Here is a 19058-nt window from a genome sequence, read left to right as displayed (position 1 = left end):
AGTTTTCGGCTGGATTTCCTGTGTACCAAAATTTTCTCCTCAAAAGCATGAAACATATTTTTGTAGTGGTTGCATTTATATTATTTTATTTATTATTGGTCACCGTGCTGATATCACTTAACCTTAGATGGACTAATGTCTCTTGGAGGAAGGTTGAAGTAATGATAGTAATAATATCCTATCTTATCCTTCCCATCCGTCCCTTAAGATGGGTTGAGCCCCCCCCCCCCCAAAATGAGGGACTTACTACGAGTTAATGCAGCCGGTTCGTCACTCCTCTGCTGCATCCCCCTAAGGGCGGTATTCATGACTGTAATCCGTGTGTGTTCACAGAGCCAGTTTGCCTATTCTGGGGGGACGAAAAACGGGTGAAAAAAAAAACTTTCATCCGTATGAGACCGGCTAACTCACCTTTCGTAGAAAGTGATGACCAGATAAAGGTTCCTCACATCATTAAACGGGAATCGAATCCAGATCTTTCCGACTAAAGGACTTCGTCTATACTGACTGAGCTACGGAGGCTCTAGTAATAATATACGAATTCAATAATCTCTCTCCCTCTCACTCCCGCCCTCCCTTCCTCAACTAAAACAATTTCTGTGATATTGATGCCTTGTTGTTTTACAAAGCATCAAGATCACAGAAATTGTTTTAGTTCTGCTCTTTTCATCTTAGTTTGAAGCATAGAACATAAATCATATATACATGTTAGTGATTCTGCAATTTCTTATATATTTCTAAGTTAAAATAATTGGCACAAAAACAGAAAATAAAAAAATTCCAGGTATAAAATTAGAATACTGCAGAAAAAAGATTTAGTTCATCATTCTCAAGACCACCACTAAGTCATTCCTTCACGAAACTGAAAAGATATGTTTATGAATTCAGCATTTGCCAATGGAAAAAGAAATAATCAATCAACAGGTTGTGGGCTCGAATCCCCTTGTGGGCATAGATGTTTGTGATTGTCTTTAGGTGGTAGATGAATTTCATCGCTCGGTGTGAGACCACCGCCCCACTTACTGGAGGCCTGAAGTAGCTTGTAAAAGTTCCATGTATAGTCTCTAGAGCAGGGTTTCCGGACTACGTAAAAATATATAAAATTGATAAAAATGGAAAAAAAATCCTTAGCCTATCCATAATACAAATGCACTATAGGATTACTAATAACCTTCGTGGGTGGGAGCAACATAAAAAAAATACATATATATATATATAATAATTCTAAGGAGTGTTTGGAAAGTAAAAGTTCGAAGTTGTCCACTTCCAGAAAATTATTAGAACACAGAAATGGTTTTTTAGTTCTGTTTTGTAGAAATATTCGTGCAGATTTCAACTGCATTCTTCCCAAACAAAGTTAAAATGCATCGCTTACTTTTTTGGTAATTTTACTATTATTCAACAAAACAGGTTGTATCATTATGTATGGAGTCCGCTGCAAGTAATTTTATGATGTTTCACGTCCTTGTACATGGTGTAGATTTGAAAACATGATACTCTGTAATGGAAATGATAAGGGTATATCTAAAAAGATACCAGGTCACAAAGAAATCCAAAGTCAAAGCATTGATTTAAAAACAAAAATGAATCATTTACATGAGTTACAGACTTTCGATATGATTGAAAAATTTTAAAAATCATCAAAAAAGGATAGAAAAGGATTATTCTGAATCAATATATTCACTGGAAAATTGCAAAATACAAATTAAACTACAAAAGAAATTCTTCATAAGTCAGTTACTGACTTATCTTATGATTTCACAGTATGGTCCTGTGGGTGTTTTATTATAAATAAGGAAACTGTAGCAATTAAGGTCAATTGGAAAGAGGTTGTGATGAGATTTTACTGTTACTAAAATTAAAGATGCTATATTGATCCGAACAACCTTGGATATCAAACAACAAGTAAATAAACAATAGATACATTTAAAATGGTAAATACACCTTATTTCTCCAATGAATGCAAACAAGATAATTATATTTAGTTTTGCCGTTTTAGGATAACAGAAATGTCAGTCACCATTATCGCAGTTTTAGAAATTAATGTTACCCTGTTTTCATGTAGTACATTTTGCATGTGTTTTATATCAACAAACAGTCGTTGACTGACTTCACATATATATTAATATTTTAAGTTAATTGCCCATTTCAAAAAAAAAAAAAGAAAAAAAACTCATATAACATAATCTAAATATCATTATCTGACTGGAATACTGACCATGTACAAAAAGTTCATACAGCATGATTCTTTCTATTCGGAAATAAATAACAGTGAATATTAATACAGGTAATCCTCGTATAACGTGGATGTTAGGTTCCATAGAAATGTCGCGTTATATAAATCGCGTCATGCGAGACTCAGATCACATAGAAAAAGTAGGGTTAGGTTCATGTAGTACATTTTGCATGTGTTTTATATCAACAAACAGTCGTTGACTGACTTCACATATATATTAATATTTTAAGTTAATTGCCCATTTCAAAAAAAAAAAAAGAAAAAAAACTCATATAACATAATCTAAATATCATTATCTGACTGGAATACTGACCATGTACAAAAAGTTCATACAGCATGATTCTTTCTATTCGGAAATAAATAACAGTGAATATTAATACAGGTAATCCTCGTATAACGTGGATGTTAGGTTCCATAGAAATGTCGCGTTATATAAATCGCGTTATGCGAGACTCAGATCACATAGAAAAAGTAGGGTTAGGTTCCGAAATAGTTTTTTTTTTCTTTAAAGATTATATAAACAATAACATATCTAACAAAAAAATATTTTTATTTAATTCAGGTAATTCATGTAAGTTAAGAAAACATATAAACTGTGAAACAAAATACATAGTATACACTTATAAAAATACAAATTGTATGTAAACTTCATTGCTTATAATGCATAAAATGATTTAGGCAAAATAAAATAAAGTGCATAATTTAATCATCATCACTGTCTTCAAAACGAACATTTCGTAGATGTTCTTTATTTACGAGTGGCCGGACGTCGTAATCATTTGAAATCTCTTGAACATCATTTGCATAATTCTCATTGTATACTTCGGCTGGTTTAGTTATCAAGAAGTCAGTAATAAGAACTTGCTTACCACCATGCTGCAATTTTTTATTAAGTTCATAATACGGAGCTAAACAAATATCCAATTGTCTCGTGAATTTTCCGGAACGCCCCATTGGGAGATCATTATTCATAAAATAACTTTCTCGCCAAGTTCAATCCTGTTTATTTCTTTAAACTGAATTCTTTAACGGATTCATCGCAATCAGAATCTTCGGCAGAACTTTCCTCATTTCGACGTCATGTATTAATTGTACCAGTTCCTCCTCGTTTAAATCTATTTCCCCATCAATTAATTCACTAATTTCGTTTTCAACTATATCGCAAAAGCGCTCTAAGTGGCCATTACTGTATTTTTTTTTACATAAAAAAAGTATTACATAATTCACCAAAAAATAAAGAGCTTGAGATTAACACACTTATGATTTTTAATACGCTTTCTCGGCAGAAAACGAAGACAATTTTCAACAATAAGCACTTTATACGGTAAACAATTGACGTACATGGAGTGCTGAAGGGTATTTCCCTTAATATAAATTCGCTACTTATACCTACATGCGCGATACGGGCAGACACAAATTTAACGAAGATACAATTTGATTTTTAAGTCGCGCGTTGAAAAATATATGATAAAGGGATACTACAATTTGTAGATCACGTTATATCGAAACCGCGTTGTATAAGTATCGCGTTATACGAGGGTTACCTGTATATCTATTTCAGTGGACATTATTAACTGAACAATACTTCCTAGTTGTTATCAGCGAATGAAATAATGAGGTATCGTAGAGTGAAATATAATATTTAATTGTTGTTTTGTTTTATTTTATACACAACAAAATTTATTTTGAAGAATTATTTTAACAGTAAAATTTTACATTACCTTAAACATATTTTTCAGAGAATCCGAAAGGTAGCAACTGCTGACTTCATTCTGTGGCTCCAATCTTCGACACCCAACTTTACAACACTTGGTGATTCGATATAGCCAATGTTTCCAACTATGATAATCCTTATCAAGTATATTTTATTAAAACTAGGACTATTCAGGCCGGATTCAGAATCTGCAGATCTTACTTGAGGCAAGCCTTAATTTTTAAAGTTCTAAAAGTAGAAAGAAAATTATCTGTTAATTGTAAACGCAAAAACTGTCTTCGTAGTTTTTTATTTGTAATTCATATGGTAGAAAGTAAGGTTCTAAAGTAAGGAAGGGAAAGGTCCAAAAGTCTTTAAAAAGGATTACATCATTGAAGACAATATCCATTTTTGTTCTTGTATTTATTTATTAGATTTCCCCTCTCCCATTAATAGCCAAATTTTGATACTTTTTTTGCAATCCATTATTAAACTGTTTTACTCCCTTATATATTCATCACCGAACTGCCACCTTCTTTAAACATTTCATCTTCGTTATTTGATTATACATGTTTATTTAATCAAATATCTTGGATTAAACAAAGAAATATCTTTGTTTATAATATCTGGATGACGATCAGAATCCTCGTGTTCTAACAGATTGCAGATTTCATTATCCATTCAATATCTTCCTACTGTTATATTTTTCCACTGTTTCAGTCAATAGAAGAGGGGGAATTGTTGTATTATTACAAATACTCCCAATTCAAACACGTGAATATCTGAAAAGAGTTAAATTTATTTAAAACGCATACAAATTCTGATCGAGTTATGACTACAAAAATTATTTCTTCAAAAGACAGTCTTCACAAATATTTTTACATTGGAATATCATCATTTAAAAGTGCCTTCTGGTTATTAATCCTGCAACTCAGTAAAATCGACCGTACAATTCACATTATTGCAAGCCCATCTAGGGTTAGAAACACAAGAGAGCGCTGTTGTCTTTGTAATCTCGTCACCCGTAAGTCTACAAATCATTGGTATAAGTGAAACACTACCATTTGATGCCTATGAGAGGAGTCCGGCTGCTCACCAATTTCCCACTTTTAGTTCTATAAGAGTTCCTCCTACTCCATTTTGGGGTAGGAGAGTGTTATAAAAATGTGTTAAAGAATGCATCATTTATTATTATAATATTAACTCCTATTATGAGACATAAATCAGTCTAGAACGGCGATGTCAAACCCTACGACTCACTCTCAGGTCATATAAATTTAAAGATCAATTTAAACTTCAGTAAAACTAATACCACTACTTCCAATAAATGAAGCCACATTTTTTTTATGTTCATCACACCCATGAAAGGTTTATTTGTAAACCTAAAGAACATTTATATTGTGGGCAGCTAAGAATCCCCCCCCACACACACATTTTTATTAATTTTATATATTTTTTGCGTTTTTTTCCAGTCCGGAAACTCTACCCCAGAGACCAAACATGGGACTTTTTGCAAGTCACTTCAGGCCTCCAATAAGCAGGGAGTGGTCTAACACGGGGCGATGAAATTCATCTTCCACCTAAAGTCAATAACCCACATCCATGCCAATAGTGGGATTCAAACCGGCAGCCTGTTTGTTGGAGAGCGGGCCGTAACAGAAAAATCATAACTGTCGGCTTGGTTGGGCAACAAGGCAACATTTATGGTTAAATATTAAAGATTACTTTCAGAAAATACCAAACGAATACTTTAAGCTCCATGAATAATAATCCTAGCTGAGTATAAAAAATACATCACACACAATAAAAGTTAAACGAAGCTTATGAGAAAATACCATCCCAGTACATAATTTTTCACATATATTTTCAGTAATAAGGAGTTAATTAATTATCAGTAACTTATAAGACGTGTTATAAGACAATGAGAATAGTTAACCATGCTGCAGCATCCAGATAGAATGAAAAAATGTGGATCAAAGATTTGAAATCGTTTTGTAGCCCCCATTTTTTTTACTCAAATATTCTTTTCTAACGCCTTCTTCATGGATAGTACCTGACATTCCTCTGTTGATACATGACCTTAGGCTAAATGTATTGTATTTGGACAACAATAATAAAATGATTTTTTACAGGAGTGAAAAAAGAGCACTGTTAAATTCTTTCTTTACACCAGTAAAATTTTCCACAATTTTTGTTTTGTTAAAATATAAACATTATAGAGGAGGATTTTGTATACGAAATTTTGTATAATGATGCCACAGACAGCTTTCTTTTCAGACAGAAAAAATCCACAAATTTAATTATTTACCAAAGCGAAAAAAAAATAAAGCAATTTAATGTACTACAGAAAATAAAAGAAAGCGGAGAATTATATTCCGAAATCATCCTACTCCTCACAGTTTCTAATAAGCTCATTTATTATTATAATATTAACTCCTATTATGAGACATAAATCAGGCTAGAACGGCGATGTCAAACCCTACGACTCACTCTCAGGTCATATAAGAGATCAATTTAAACTTCAGTAAAATACCACTACTTCCAATAATCTCTTCCCAGCTAGGAACAAATGTTATACGTTATACAGGATTCAGAAACAGGCGATGCTATATTGGCTTATCAAGTCTAGAAAGTTTTTTGAACTTCGAGATAAATATTATTCAGATTTTTCATTTATTTCCAGTGTTCCGAGAATAAGGAAAATTCTATTTAAAGGTCACTGCAATACACATAAGAGAATTCTGAAGTTATTTCAATAATATATAAAACCTTATCAGGGGATAATAAGTCAGAAAAGGAGTAACCAAGTTTTTAAACATGTGTTCTGCTTTTATACATTTATGAATAGACTTACTTTAAACACGATTTATGGCCACAATTGACCTTCTGCAAGTAAAGAACCTTCATATAATAGACGATTCTTGATCGAATATCAATAGAAATCAGTTACATTATGAACTGTAGCCGACAATCTTCTTGTCGCTAAATTTTCTCAAAGAAAGATACGAAACTTTTAACTTTTTTTTAAAAAAAGATTTCATATCATTCTTTTTATCCCAGCCAAGTCGTTGACCATGCTGAATGTTGTAGTGAGTTCATGGCTTTCCTTTCATCGTGGTAGTAATTATAGTTATTGTGTTCATCTCACTCAGTTGATCGTTAGTCGTTATAATGAATCCAAATAAACCTTATTCACAGACAGCACACGAAGTGAATTAAACTCCCAAGTGCAAACATTACATGGGGGGGGGGTGTCAAGGTTTATCGGCAAGTCACCCTTGACACGCAGAGTTAGAGTTTGTTTGTAGTCAGGTCAGGGAAGTCAAGACAGCGAGTGATACATTGGAATGTCTATTTCTACACGCTTGTTGGGAAGACGTGCACTAAAAAAGCAAGTTTCAAATATTTTTCTTTGGAAGCCACAACGTCCAGCAATGTATATAGTTCAAGATCAGTGTGTCACACATACCTTGGACTGCATCATGAACGTGATTTGTTTGGTAGAAGTCCAGACAAGCGGTGGGTAAAAGTTGTTTATTAGAATGCAGTTCAATGCCATACATTGAACTCCATTGTAATGTGTTTCCTCGGAAGTGCAGTGAACTGGATGTAATAGTGTTTACATTTTTTATTACGTGTATTACTACTGCATTATTATAATGTATTAGTACTGATATCGAAATATCAGTACCAGGAGATAGTCGGATTGACAACAAAGAAAATGAAAAAATTACAAAATATCGCGATTTGCAAATCGAAGTTGCATGAATCTGGCAAAAGAAAACGAAAGTTGTTCACATAATAATAGGTGCTTTAGGCACAATCCCTAAAACATTGAAAAAACATCTAGAAGCACTCGAGTTAGATGGATTAAAAATTGGGCAGCTGCAAAAGGCCGCTTTGTTCGGCACAGCTTTCACTTTCAGAAAGTATTTGCACAACTCATAGGCCCTTGGGTAGGGCTCGAATTAGTGGAATATAACCAACCTTTTCTTAAGACTGAGGAAGAAAATCAAGCTTTGATAAATATTATATATATAACAAGTTAAGACAGTGGCTTTCAAACTTTTTTAATCCCCCTGCGCTTTTTTTTTTTTTTTTTGAAAATCTTACTAGATAATGATTTACGAAAAGATTTTGTAAATCTTTATCTAGTAAAAATAAAATATTCTTACAGCTTTTTGATAGTAAACAATTCTATTTCAAACCAAACTGAAAGTAAAATAAATTACTTAACGAATTTTACTTAATTAGCAATTAGACAAGAACATAGGACAAGATTATGAATACTAGGAAGGATCAACATTATCGGATGCCAAAGGCAGTTTTAATAAGTGCATCCCCTGCACAGTAAAAGATGTATTTTGATCTCCATGTAAAATGCTAGTTATTACTGTCTGATTTTAATAAAAAAAATAAACTATTCGACAATTTTTCCTCAGAGTTTTAAATATTAAGTTTCATAAAAATCAATTAATACGTTCTTAAGCCGTACCGAAGCAAGTTTCCGTAGCTCAATCGAACGACGACAGCATCGTCGTTCGAAGACCAGAGCTCAAATCCCTGAAGGTGAGTTAGACAGTCTCATAAGTGAGCAGCAAGGTTCTCCCCCAGAAAACTGTGTTTTCATCTTTCAAGAAAGCTAAATGGCCAGAAGAAATAACAAATAATTAAAATTACAATGGCTTCATAGCTTTAGTTGCTTCAGCCATAATTCCGAACCGAACTCAAGTTGTGTTAGAAGCCTACGTAGGTCAGTCGGTATCAATGATGCGCTTCGTTGAAAACACTTAGGTTCGAATCCCGATTAGGATAGGAAGAGCCAAAGTGAGTTAGCCAATCTCATAAGGAGATGGAGAGTTTCTTTTCTGAAAATCGGCTTTTCACCCCGTAAAACAGACAAGCAGCCAGTAGAACACACGCAATTCACAGACATAATACGTTGGTCTCAAAGCCTTAATTATTTCGGCTGTAATGCCAAATAACAGCAACAACGACAACAAGCCATGTTATGTGGAGAAATGAAAAGACAAAATATGAAACTACGAGTGATGTTTGCGTGCAAACAACTGTGCCTAAAAATTAATTTTAAAAAAGTAACGCAAATTTCAGTAAAGATACTATCTAGGAAATAAAAAGATAAACGAGGATAAACAAAAGAAAATATTTCATTAAAAATCCAGTTTGCAATTTTTAGTAATAATACATAAAATAAAGCTTTTGATTCTGCAATCTCCTAGTCACTGAGCGAATGCATTTAACTAGAAAAACAAAAATCTTTTAACTTTCTATTTTTCTCGTTAAATGCAACGGACAGAATCATTCATTCTGCGCTATTTATTTATTAAGTGTTGTTCCGAGTGGTTATACTATGCGCTGCAGGATGAAGACATCCCTGTTTTATACGAATGAAAACTACAGCAGTTCAAATCATGTAAGAGAAAGGCCACACACACACACACACACACACACACACACATATACATATATATATATATGATGCAACGGATTTTCTTGACTATATGACATAATTGAAGAAATTTAATGACCTAGAAGCTGAGGGATACCAAAATAAAGAAAAAAGAAACTATTTATTATTTGAACGCACAAAACTAGTCCTAGTCATTACATTTCTTCGATTATATATAGTATGGCGCAAAAAAAAGAAAAAAAAACAGTACTGAATACGGCATATCTCAGAGCGTGTATTGAAGGGGGGGGGTCGAAGTTCATTACTGTATATACACAACCGAAATTTATTCTCGAGCGTGCGCTACCAATGGTGGGTATGTCAAGTTCTGAAAGTCGGTTAACAGTTTCTTGATATATTTACTATTTGAAACACCCCGTATTCTGCAGTCTAATTATGGCTGAGAATTTTCAAATAAAATAATAAAAAATTTGCAAGATACGTGGCCAGATCTGGATATTTTCACATGGCTAACTACGGCACAGCCAAAGGACAGTGTGCAAAGAGCAAATCGAGATATTAAAAAAATATATTGGCATGGATGCAGGATAGTATGACAAGTAAATGGAGTAACATTGTCATTCATTAAATTTACGAAAGATATTTATGAAAAAAATGTATCAATATCACCACCACTTGGGTATTTAAAGGACTCCATATGCAGATTTTGGTTCTTTAGTAAGCTTATATAAAGTAATGATCAGCCAATTTTCTCTTAATAGTGGTTTGATTTATGGTTATTATTAGCGCAAGGCCAACAAAGGTCATACTGCGCCAAAACAAAGGTTACAGCAATACAGAAAGTAATTTAATGGTGTAAGTATAATAATAATAATAATTTGGACTGGTGGATAAAATTTATAAAAAAACGAATCGCGATTGCAGGCTCAAGAATTGTTCAACGAGCCTCGGTTTCTGAAAGTTATATTAGTGAGAACTTCCAAAAAAAAAGTCAATTGCATCTCAGTTTTTGCCTCTGAAAAAATGGCGTCGTTTTCAGTTTAAGACGCTACTTTTTATCCATCCAGCTACTAACTGTAAAAATCTCAAATCTGCCCAATTTTAGAATACTGGTTTCGTGTTTGGGTTGATGCACCAGAGATGTTCCTAAAATCCTAATGCTGTGTGTGTAAGAGAGCGATCCGGCCGATCAATGAGCTTTCTCTCAGTGACTTGCTTCGACTAATCTTTACCACAGATGCTTCCATGATAGGTACTCACTAAATTGACATCCACCATTCCTTTGCTTTCCTTCAGCCTGTTCAAATATCAGTAACAGTTGCCAAATATCATTTATAATTCAACATTAACCCTACTGAACCTGGTTCTCCTCCCGATTTCATTCTATCTGAAATAGCATACCGACGAAATACCTTCCAAACAACTACTTTCTCCAGCTCTTCGAGAAAAATATCAGTTGGGGTTTTCTCCCTTAATATTTGCCTACACACGGCACTAATGTGTGCTATAGGGTCTGTCTGCAATTTCTCTTTATGTGCGAATATATATATACTCATTCGCATGAACTATGAAGTAACAAAATTCAATCATGTACTAGAAAAAAAGAAAAAGAAAAACTGAAGTCGTCAAATATCAGCACTGATTCTAAATGTCAAAAATGCTTCATCATCTTCTGTATGTTTCTAATAATATGAGTATGGTATTTCGAATTATAAAAATTGCGGATGTCTTCAGAATTTTTACATCAGTGATGAAGTTCTCGTGTGGCTAGACAGATGTAGTACATGACTCGGCGCATATAAGCGTGTGCGTGCGTGCATGTGCCAGTTCTTGCACAGTTCGTGTATCTCTTACAATCCAGACCTTTAAAGTACAGTAATTAGAGGTTGCGCGTGCTGTAACCAAAGGTTAACTTTCATACTTCTCGACATTCAATGTAGTGCAGTCTCCGCTTTATTATTATTATTGTTATTGACCATTAGAAAACTGTTTTCATCAGCAAAGATTTCATCAAAGATGCTGGATTTTAATTTATCAGGCACACAGACACTACATTTCGGATTGTCCCTTTTCTGTAAAGAGTAATTCAAATTTAATCCAGAATATTCACCATTTCATGTAAACAATAATGTGAATCTGTGTCATTTCTGCACAATAATTTCCTAGTTCTTTTCTCCTTGTACTAAAGGTACTTCGCAACATGCGATTAATGATATGTCAAGTAATTAATGTAGGATATTGATGTATAAACACATTTTCGAGAGAAGACAGGCGAAAAAATCCGCTTCATCGAAGATCTGTAGTTTACTGATGATGCAAAGTCAAAAACTTGGGTATGAGTGGAGTGCTGCATTAGGAACAACAGATACGTAGTTGGGTAGTGCTACTTAGCCACAAACAATAACTTTTCGGATAAACAACAACAAAGTTTATCGCAATAAACGAAGCAAAAAATTCGCAGCATTAGTGCAACCTCCTGACAAAGAAGATGAAGCCTGACCCCTGTTGAAGAATAAAGTTCCCGAAAAGGCCCAAGGAAAATCAGTTTTCACCACAATAATGCACGGCCTAATATTACCAATAATCGAAGCAATATTCCCTTTCTACAATCTACAATTCATATTTCTGTATGCCATCGAATTATAAAATCGATTTTTTTTTTTTTTTTTTGAAAGCCAGAGGTTTGATAGCGCAGATATGTATTCCCTCGTTGATACAAACCTTTCTACCCCCACCCGCATTAGTGAGACATATGCCATGGAGAAGATTGAGACCGTTTAGTTCATGTAAGTCATCTCAGGTCTGATTGTTATAAAGAGCACCTCAAGAAGACTTATGAAACAGATGATTTATCGCTACATTATGATAAAAATTCCGTCACATATATGATCAATCCTAGTAATTATTATATTATTTAGATATAAAATGCAATAAAATATTGTACAGTTTATAATATATTTCTAATTTAACTGAAAATTTGTAAATATTTAAAATCATTATAGTGACTTAAAATATAAATTGTTCTGTCACATGGGATTTTTTAAATTAGGAACTCTTCAAAGCCTATAAGTCAATAAGGTGTGTACTAGAATAAATGGAATGTGTTATGAGTATCCCATGCGGTGAACCACCCAATGAATTTATATTTCATTATAATCAACCAGTACATGTCAATCGTTTCGTAACATGCAAACGACCTCCACAGTCCAAGTTTTAATTCAAATTGGAATCTGAGTATGTTAGTTTAGTAATTGGTTTTGCAAAGGACACGGCATAGAATACCGTTTCAAGGGTTTCTGTTCTACATGTTGTAATTCCAACCTGCTGTTTTGGAAACGGTGACAAGACGGCCTTCAAAAATTCCGAATCCCGTCCTCCGTCTTTCAATTACTCTTTTGGAAAATCTTTTCGCATTCAACTGCAGTTCTAATAGGAAGGTGTCATAAAAACTTTAATTTTTTTAGACCCGTTGATCACCTTCCAAATTTAGGTATAAGCTAACAAAGGATCATCCATACGCTGAAAAACGTGAAATTTTATGTTCTGCCTGCAAACAGACATCCTATCAACTTAGTTCCGAATAAGTCCGTGAATGGAACAATACAATTCCAAAATCGAACACGTGAGTCGAGCGATGTCTTTAAGAGTAGCGAAACTGAGGATTGAGGTGCGGCTCATATTTCTCAACAGCAAAGCGAGTAAGATCATTGGTCAACCTCGTTGCTCCGTCAGGCTATTGTTTAAAGCTTGTTTCATAATACGAACTTTACGCCCATTCGTGATATCAAAGCAATTGAGATGAGGCTATGCATGAAATGAATCTCGCAATAAATCATATAATATGACTGCGCAATTCCGGCTTAAATCACAGGAAGAAAGTAATGCTACTTTACAAAAAGGTAAAAGTCACGTTCATTCATAGAAGAGGTGTATGCAGGGAAACGTTTATTCATGTACTGCATCAAGAAACTCAACTTCGCTTCTAAAGGGGGAGAGGGAGAAAAAAAACTAGAAAGTGAAAGTGTGCGAGCAGGTGGCGAGAAAAAGAAAACCAATAAAATACGGACTAACAAAAACGCTTTGGTGATATTGTAACACCAGACGATTTTTGTCTAACCTTGCCGCCTTACAGTGCAACTGAGACCGTAGTATTAGCAGCATGCAAGGTTAGGCCAAAGGGCGTTCTTCATTTTCTCCAGGTCACGTTATTTGAGTTCTTTGTACTTATTTCCTCCCTTGACAAAGGAATGAAGTTTTAAAACACCTTGTAGACATATTCAGGTAACGGCACCGACCATAGTAAACACTAAATTTTAAAAAAAAATAAACAAAATCCATCAGGTATTCATAAGTTTCACCTCGGCCTCGTTACCTGCTTCCAAAGGCCAACGTTCAGCGTGTACATGAAAAGTGAATTTCGTCACAGCATCTTCGCTTCTAAATGGTTACATCTTCCGTATAATCAGACGAAGCCGTTACGACTTATGTAGGTGAATGTCCCAGATAGCACCAGTTTCGCTATGTACCTGATACCCTTACGTAGGCCTAGCACTATGTTTTCTCAAGTGCCTGTATTTTAATGCACTACCTATCAAGCACATCCCTCCCCCCCCCCCCCCATACACAATCCCCACTCTCATACACAAACACTATAGTGCACGTTTTATCTCCGTCAGCTCCACTCATTATTCTTGCACAATATTTTTTTTTTCGACTAATGAGCTACCGCGAAGAATGTGAGAATTAAGAACTTGTCCACAAACAAGGCGAATCGTCATGCTTCACAGTCTACCCTTTTGTCAGCTCACTGGCGGAGTAAAAACAGGTAGTCACGTGATCTGACCGAGAAGTTTATATGTAACGCAGAGCCGCTCAGGGACCAAATCCAATTGATTTTTGCCATGGATTTCGAAGCTGTGATAGAGGATGTAGGCAGTTACGGCCGCTACCAGAAGCTGATGATGATCTTTTTTCTCGTTCCAATCAGTTTCATGTTGCCTTTACTCACCATGAATAATCTGTTTATGGTTTCGGAGCCCGATCACTGGTGTCGGGTTCCGGAGGTTATGACCTCTAACCTCTCGCTTGAACTCCAAAAGCAACTGATTCGACCGCAGGTCGAACTTGGTCTTAATCAATGCGATATGTTTGCTGTGAACTACACCGACCTGTTGGACAACAGGGACATAGCAAACTGGACCGGGATCATCCGAGAGCTACGCAATTCTGCCAAGACCCAAAGATGCGCCGATGGATGGGTGTATGATTTGTCCACCCACGGAGAAACTGTCGTATCTGAGGTCAGTATTCTATTTATGGCGTAGTTGTTTTGTTAATTAGCATCAATGGAAGGTATTGAGGCTGGTGCTTCGTTATGGCGTCTTCGTATCAGTGAAATTCAATTCAGAATTTCATTGTTACAAATATTCGTAACAAATATAACAAACTTTATTTATTTAGTGATTTAAATGATAATTGGTTAGATAATGCTATCACTCTAATGGAAACAAGATATTTGTATAAAGATATACAGAATTCAAGGGAATTCTCTTGAATTCTGTATATCTTTGTACAAATAGAGATGTACAGCTTTTCTTCTCTTTCTCTTTCTCAGGATGAATCTTATGTCTGAAAATTCTCTTGCCTCTTTTTACGTAGAGATGATTTTTATGTCAAATGTTTCTATGCTAATTTATTTTCATAGTGATTTTAAGAACTTGCAATTTTCTATCTATATAATATTATACGGCTTGCATCGCGCACGCGCGCACACAACACACTTTTTATGTCCGCTTGTGTTATAGCATTATAGCCTTAATTACATAACAGATTTGGATAATAAAATATATTAACTTAACCAAATTCATTAGAAGAAATAAGGTTTAAAGTTAGGATTTAATTACTTAATCTGTCAGATTTATATCGGCAAAGCAAGTCACTGGAAGTTACAGTATGTACTTTGGTAAGTATTCTTCAATGAGCCTCTATCATTTCGTAATTTTCTGACTCAAACAGAAAAGATAATTTCAGATTATACGCTTTGCTTGATGCCATCTGGATTCTTCTTTATGATAGTAGGTCTCTTTACATTATTTAGAGCAATCCTTGGTTTAGTCACGTACTTTCAGTTCTTTTTCTGTGACATATTCTTATCAAGCCACTTTCTGGCCTCCAAAAAACACAGGATGGTGACAGTGTCACGCAGGGTGAGAAAAAAATCGTCTGCTACCTAAAAACATTCACAAATATCCATGCCACAATAACATTCAAATAAACCCGCAGTCTGTATTGGTTAGAAGACGCACGAGTTATCCATTTGGCAACGCAGTCAGCAATTATTATTATTTTGTCTTCTTGATACTGTTGAGGAACGCATCACTTCTAAATATCAGGTTTCGAAATATCAAGTATCTTCATATAATGCTATCGTCCACCATGGGAAACAAAAAAAAAAAAAACCTACAATCTTAGCGGATATAAATCATGTGTTTTTTAGTACATTTTTTGGTAAAAGTTTTGGTGGAAGACGAGAAGAAACTATATTTTGACTATTCGGAACTAGACATTATTATCTTTCAATTGTCGAAAAAAACAAGGATAGAGATTTTTTTTTTTTTTACCGGAGACTTAAGGTTTTCCTCTTTTTCTCCTACAACAGACAAATCGACTTGAAAACATACGCAGTTTACATGCAGGAAACAATAATGCTGTGGAAGTTCCTCAGAACCAAAAAAAAAAAAAAAAACTGACACTACACCGATAGCACTTAACGGAGCATTCGGCGTTTCATTTCCACGATCTCCATGATGGAAAATTTCCGACTTTGTTTTGTTTTGTTTTCTTTCTTGTTCTTGTTAGCTCTTGAGTTGGATCTCATATACTATATATTTAGTATGTATTATTTGATGAAGCATACTGGTAGCACATAATGGTGACAGAGCAACAGTAATGTGAAGCTACAGTTCAAGTGTATCTGAGAATGTAAAAGAAACTACCAGAGCTTTAGTTTTTCACCACTGAAAAAGGAAAAAAATATGCAAATCTCGCTCAATGGGTATCTGGCACACAGAGATTATGATCAAGATGACATCGGCTCATAACTGATTTTGGGATCGAGCAACTTAGATAGTCACCTGGTATGCTGAGCCTTTGGGGTGTCAGAGTCACTGTATGATGGTGGATGTCAGAATTGAAAGGTCTCTCCAATTGACCATCATTACTGACTCAAAAAAAATTGGTCACCAATAAGAAAAGTTTTGGAGGGGAAAATAAAAGAATCCTGAGAGAGAGAGAGAGAGAAAGAGAGTGACTCTCAAGAAGCTATTTTGTCTAAAACCAAAGAGCACAGCCCTATTTTAAAAATGTACTTTGGTTGGCGAATTTTTAGCTGAGTCGATGACAGCATCTAGCTGCCTGATTTCTTGAAATTTCTTAACTTATAAGTATTTCATGACGGAAAAGGACGATATAAACAATTTGCATCGTATCAACTATAATCGCATGCAAATAGATGAAAAACAACAACAAAATGCATGCAGCTAGTGATATCGAAGTTCTATCATATTTCGTCAAATTTCTCAACATCCGTTATTGCACCTACTAAGCAATAACAAACAAATAAGTAAGGCAATGATTGCAGACAATCATTAAAAAAAAAAAAAGTTGCGATTCGCAATAGCATTCTTGGACAGTGACGTCATTCATTACCACAAATGAGTCGATTTTTGGTACGTTTCGAAAATTGCGTAAATATTTTGCGAAAATATTCCATTCGTTTTATCTGTCCGTTCACAAGTTATTCCAGAATCCTGACTATAAAAAAATTATGGAAATCTGGTTTTTATAATCTTTACAAAAATTTGCTGCGCTATCTCAATTTTTATCACGATCAAACTGATCGCAGGGACACAGAGGAATAATGCGTGTCAAAATTATTTATTGCAATCACTCTGTCTGGCTGAGTAGAATGTAATACAAATGTATGGAGTTTAGGTTTATACCAAATCATATCCATGTCTTTAATTTTGGATTCAATCGTATCATTTCTGTTGGCATAATAATTCGAACGGATGTAATTCATTCATCACTGACTCCATGAAACTCGCTGAAATCTGCTATTTGGGTTCTCATTAAAATTAGTCAAGTGGTTTTAATCTGACCATTTCTACTAACAAAATGAATTATTCTAGAGAATACTTTGGTTAGAAACAGCCTGACCATAATAGATCTATAACTTTTCACACACTCGTCGCTTTTTAATAAAAGTATCGCCACTCGATAGGGCTCTCTGGATAACGTAAATTTATCACCAACACCGTCCGCGCAGTTAGCCTAGTGACTATGCACTTCGCAACCATATGCCTGGGGAAGGAGTGTCCTAGGTTCAATTCGACGACGCGAGGAGCTTAAGGATCTTCCTCAGCCATAGCCACGTTAGCCGGACGTGGACAGCAGGGTTTTTTCCACCAGTTTATCTGGGGTTTTTCATCCAGCAAGCAGGCAAACCAGTCCAGTGAACACACACGGATTACAGTCAGGAATACTGACCCAGCCATAGGTCTGATTCGTCAGCTATGCGGTTCCGGAGCTCGGATAAAATTTGGGGGGAATGAGATGGTGCCGTACCTCCCGGCCGTGTATCATCATACGATTATTATTATTGTTATTATCACCAACAGGAAACAATAGAATTATCAAGAATTCAACTCTTAACAATTTCAAACATCTCTAATAGTTTTCCAAGTTACTCGATCATTTAGATGTGTTATAGTGTACGAATTTTCGTTGTTGGACTAGTTATATGTTCCAGACTAGCAGATAAAATGTATTTTTTTCTCGTTATAATTGCGTTTTTAAATTCCGAAATTATAATAAGTATTCTTTCTTTTACCTGATATAACTGACAGTGAACTGCAATATGAACTGCAATGGTAATAATCCCTCATTATTAGCTTGATGGAATCGAATACAATTTGGTATTCAGAATCACTATTCAGTTTGTCGAGTCATTTCGACTGGACCATTTTAATGACACGAAATTATTCTGACTGTACATATGCTAAAAATAATTTAAACTTCAAGTGCTAATGAACGGCTTTATTATAAAGGAATGCAATTGGGAAATGAATTTTTTGTGATTATGAAATTCTCTTCTTATTTGTTTTTAGCACAGGCACTGTAAACATGATTCTACTTTACCTAGTTTTTCCACAAAAATGGTCCAATTTCAACAAATTTTAAGGGCGTTCCTAAATGGTAATAAAATTTCTCGCAATTGAAATATATTGAAAATAGAAAAAAAAAATCTTAGCCTACCCAGAGTGCTAATATATACCAGGGGGATGACTAAGGATTTTTTCAACTGTTACCGCTACTATGAGTTTACGAGTTTACTACTTTTCGTGAGTGAGAGTTATATAAAAATAAATAACTTAAAAAACATCAAATTTTATTAAATATAACGCTATCAAACCAGAGAGGAATGATCATTTTGAATATTTTTACAAAAACAAATTATAGATAATAATAATAATAATAATAATAATAATATTGTTATTATTATTATTATTATTATTACTTTAAATCGCTTTGACAATAGAAACCGAATTATAGCGAAAAAAGAATCTTTTATCAACTAGTATAAGATGTTCAAGAATATTCACTGTACTGCGACATATTAAAATCAAATGAATAAAAGC

General features: G+C 34.5%; 1 protein-coding gene and 1 long non-coding RNA gene across 10 annotated transcripts in view; one reads left to right on the top strand and one right to left on the bottom strand.

The window, feature by feature from the left end:
• The window catches only part of LOC150097475 (uncharacterized), a 287535-nt gene that overhangs the window by 184706 nt on the left and 83771 nt on the right, over window positions 1-19058 (bottom strand). For all 9 annotated transcript variants that reach the window (XR_016549629.1, XR_016549632.1, XR_016549628.1 and 6 more), the window contains exon 3: window positions 3958-4178. This is a non-coding gene — a long non-coding RNA (uncharacterized LOC150097475). The remainder of the gene's footprint in view (window positions 1-3957; window positions 4179-19058) is intronic.
• LOC150097476 (carcinine transporter-like) overlaps window positions 14262-19058 on the top strand; it is a 49076-nt gene continuing 44279 nt past the window's right edge. Inside the window, exon 1 of the mRNA XM_090406934.1 lies at window positions 14262-14660. Coding sequence (XP_090263060.1) covers window positions 14262-14660 — 399 coding nt within the window. The remainder of the gene's footprint in view (window positions 14661-19058) is intronic.

The sequence above is a fragment of the Typopeltis vanoorti genome, chromosome 17, assembly GCF_054136105.1.
Source record: "Typopeltis vanoorti isolate ZY-2024b chromosome 17, IOZ_Tvanoo_1.0, whole genome shotgun sequence".
In the NCBI taxonomy this organism is placed as follows: Eukaryota; Metazoa; Arthropoda; class Arachnida; order Uropygi; family Thelyphonidae; genus Typopeltis; species Typopeltis vanoorti.
The sequence above is the reverse complement of the archived record's forward strand: the minus strand, read 5'-3'. Positions and strand labels throughout refer to the sequence as shown.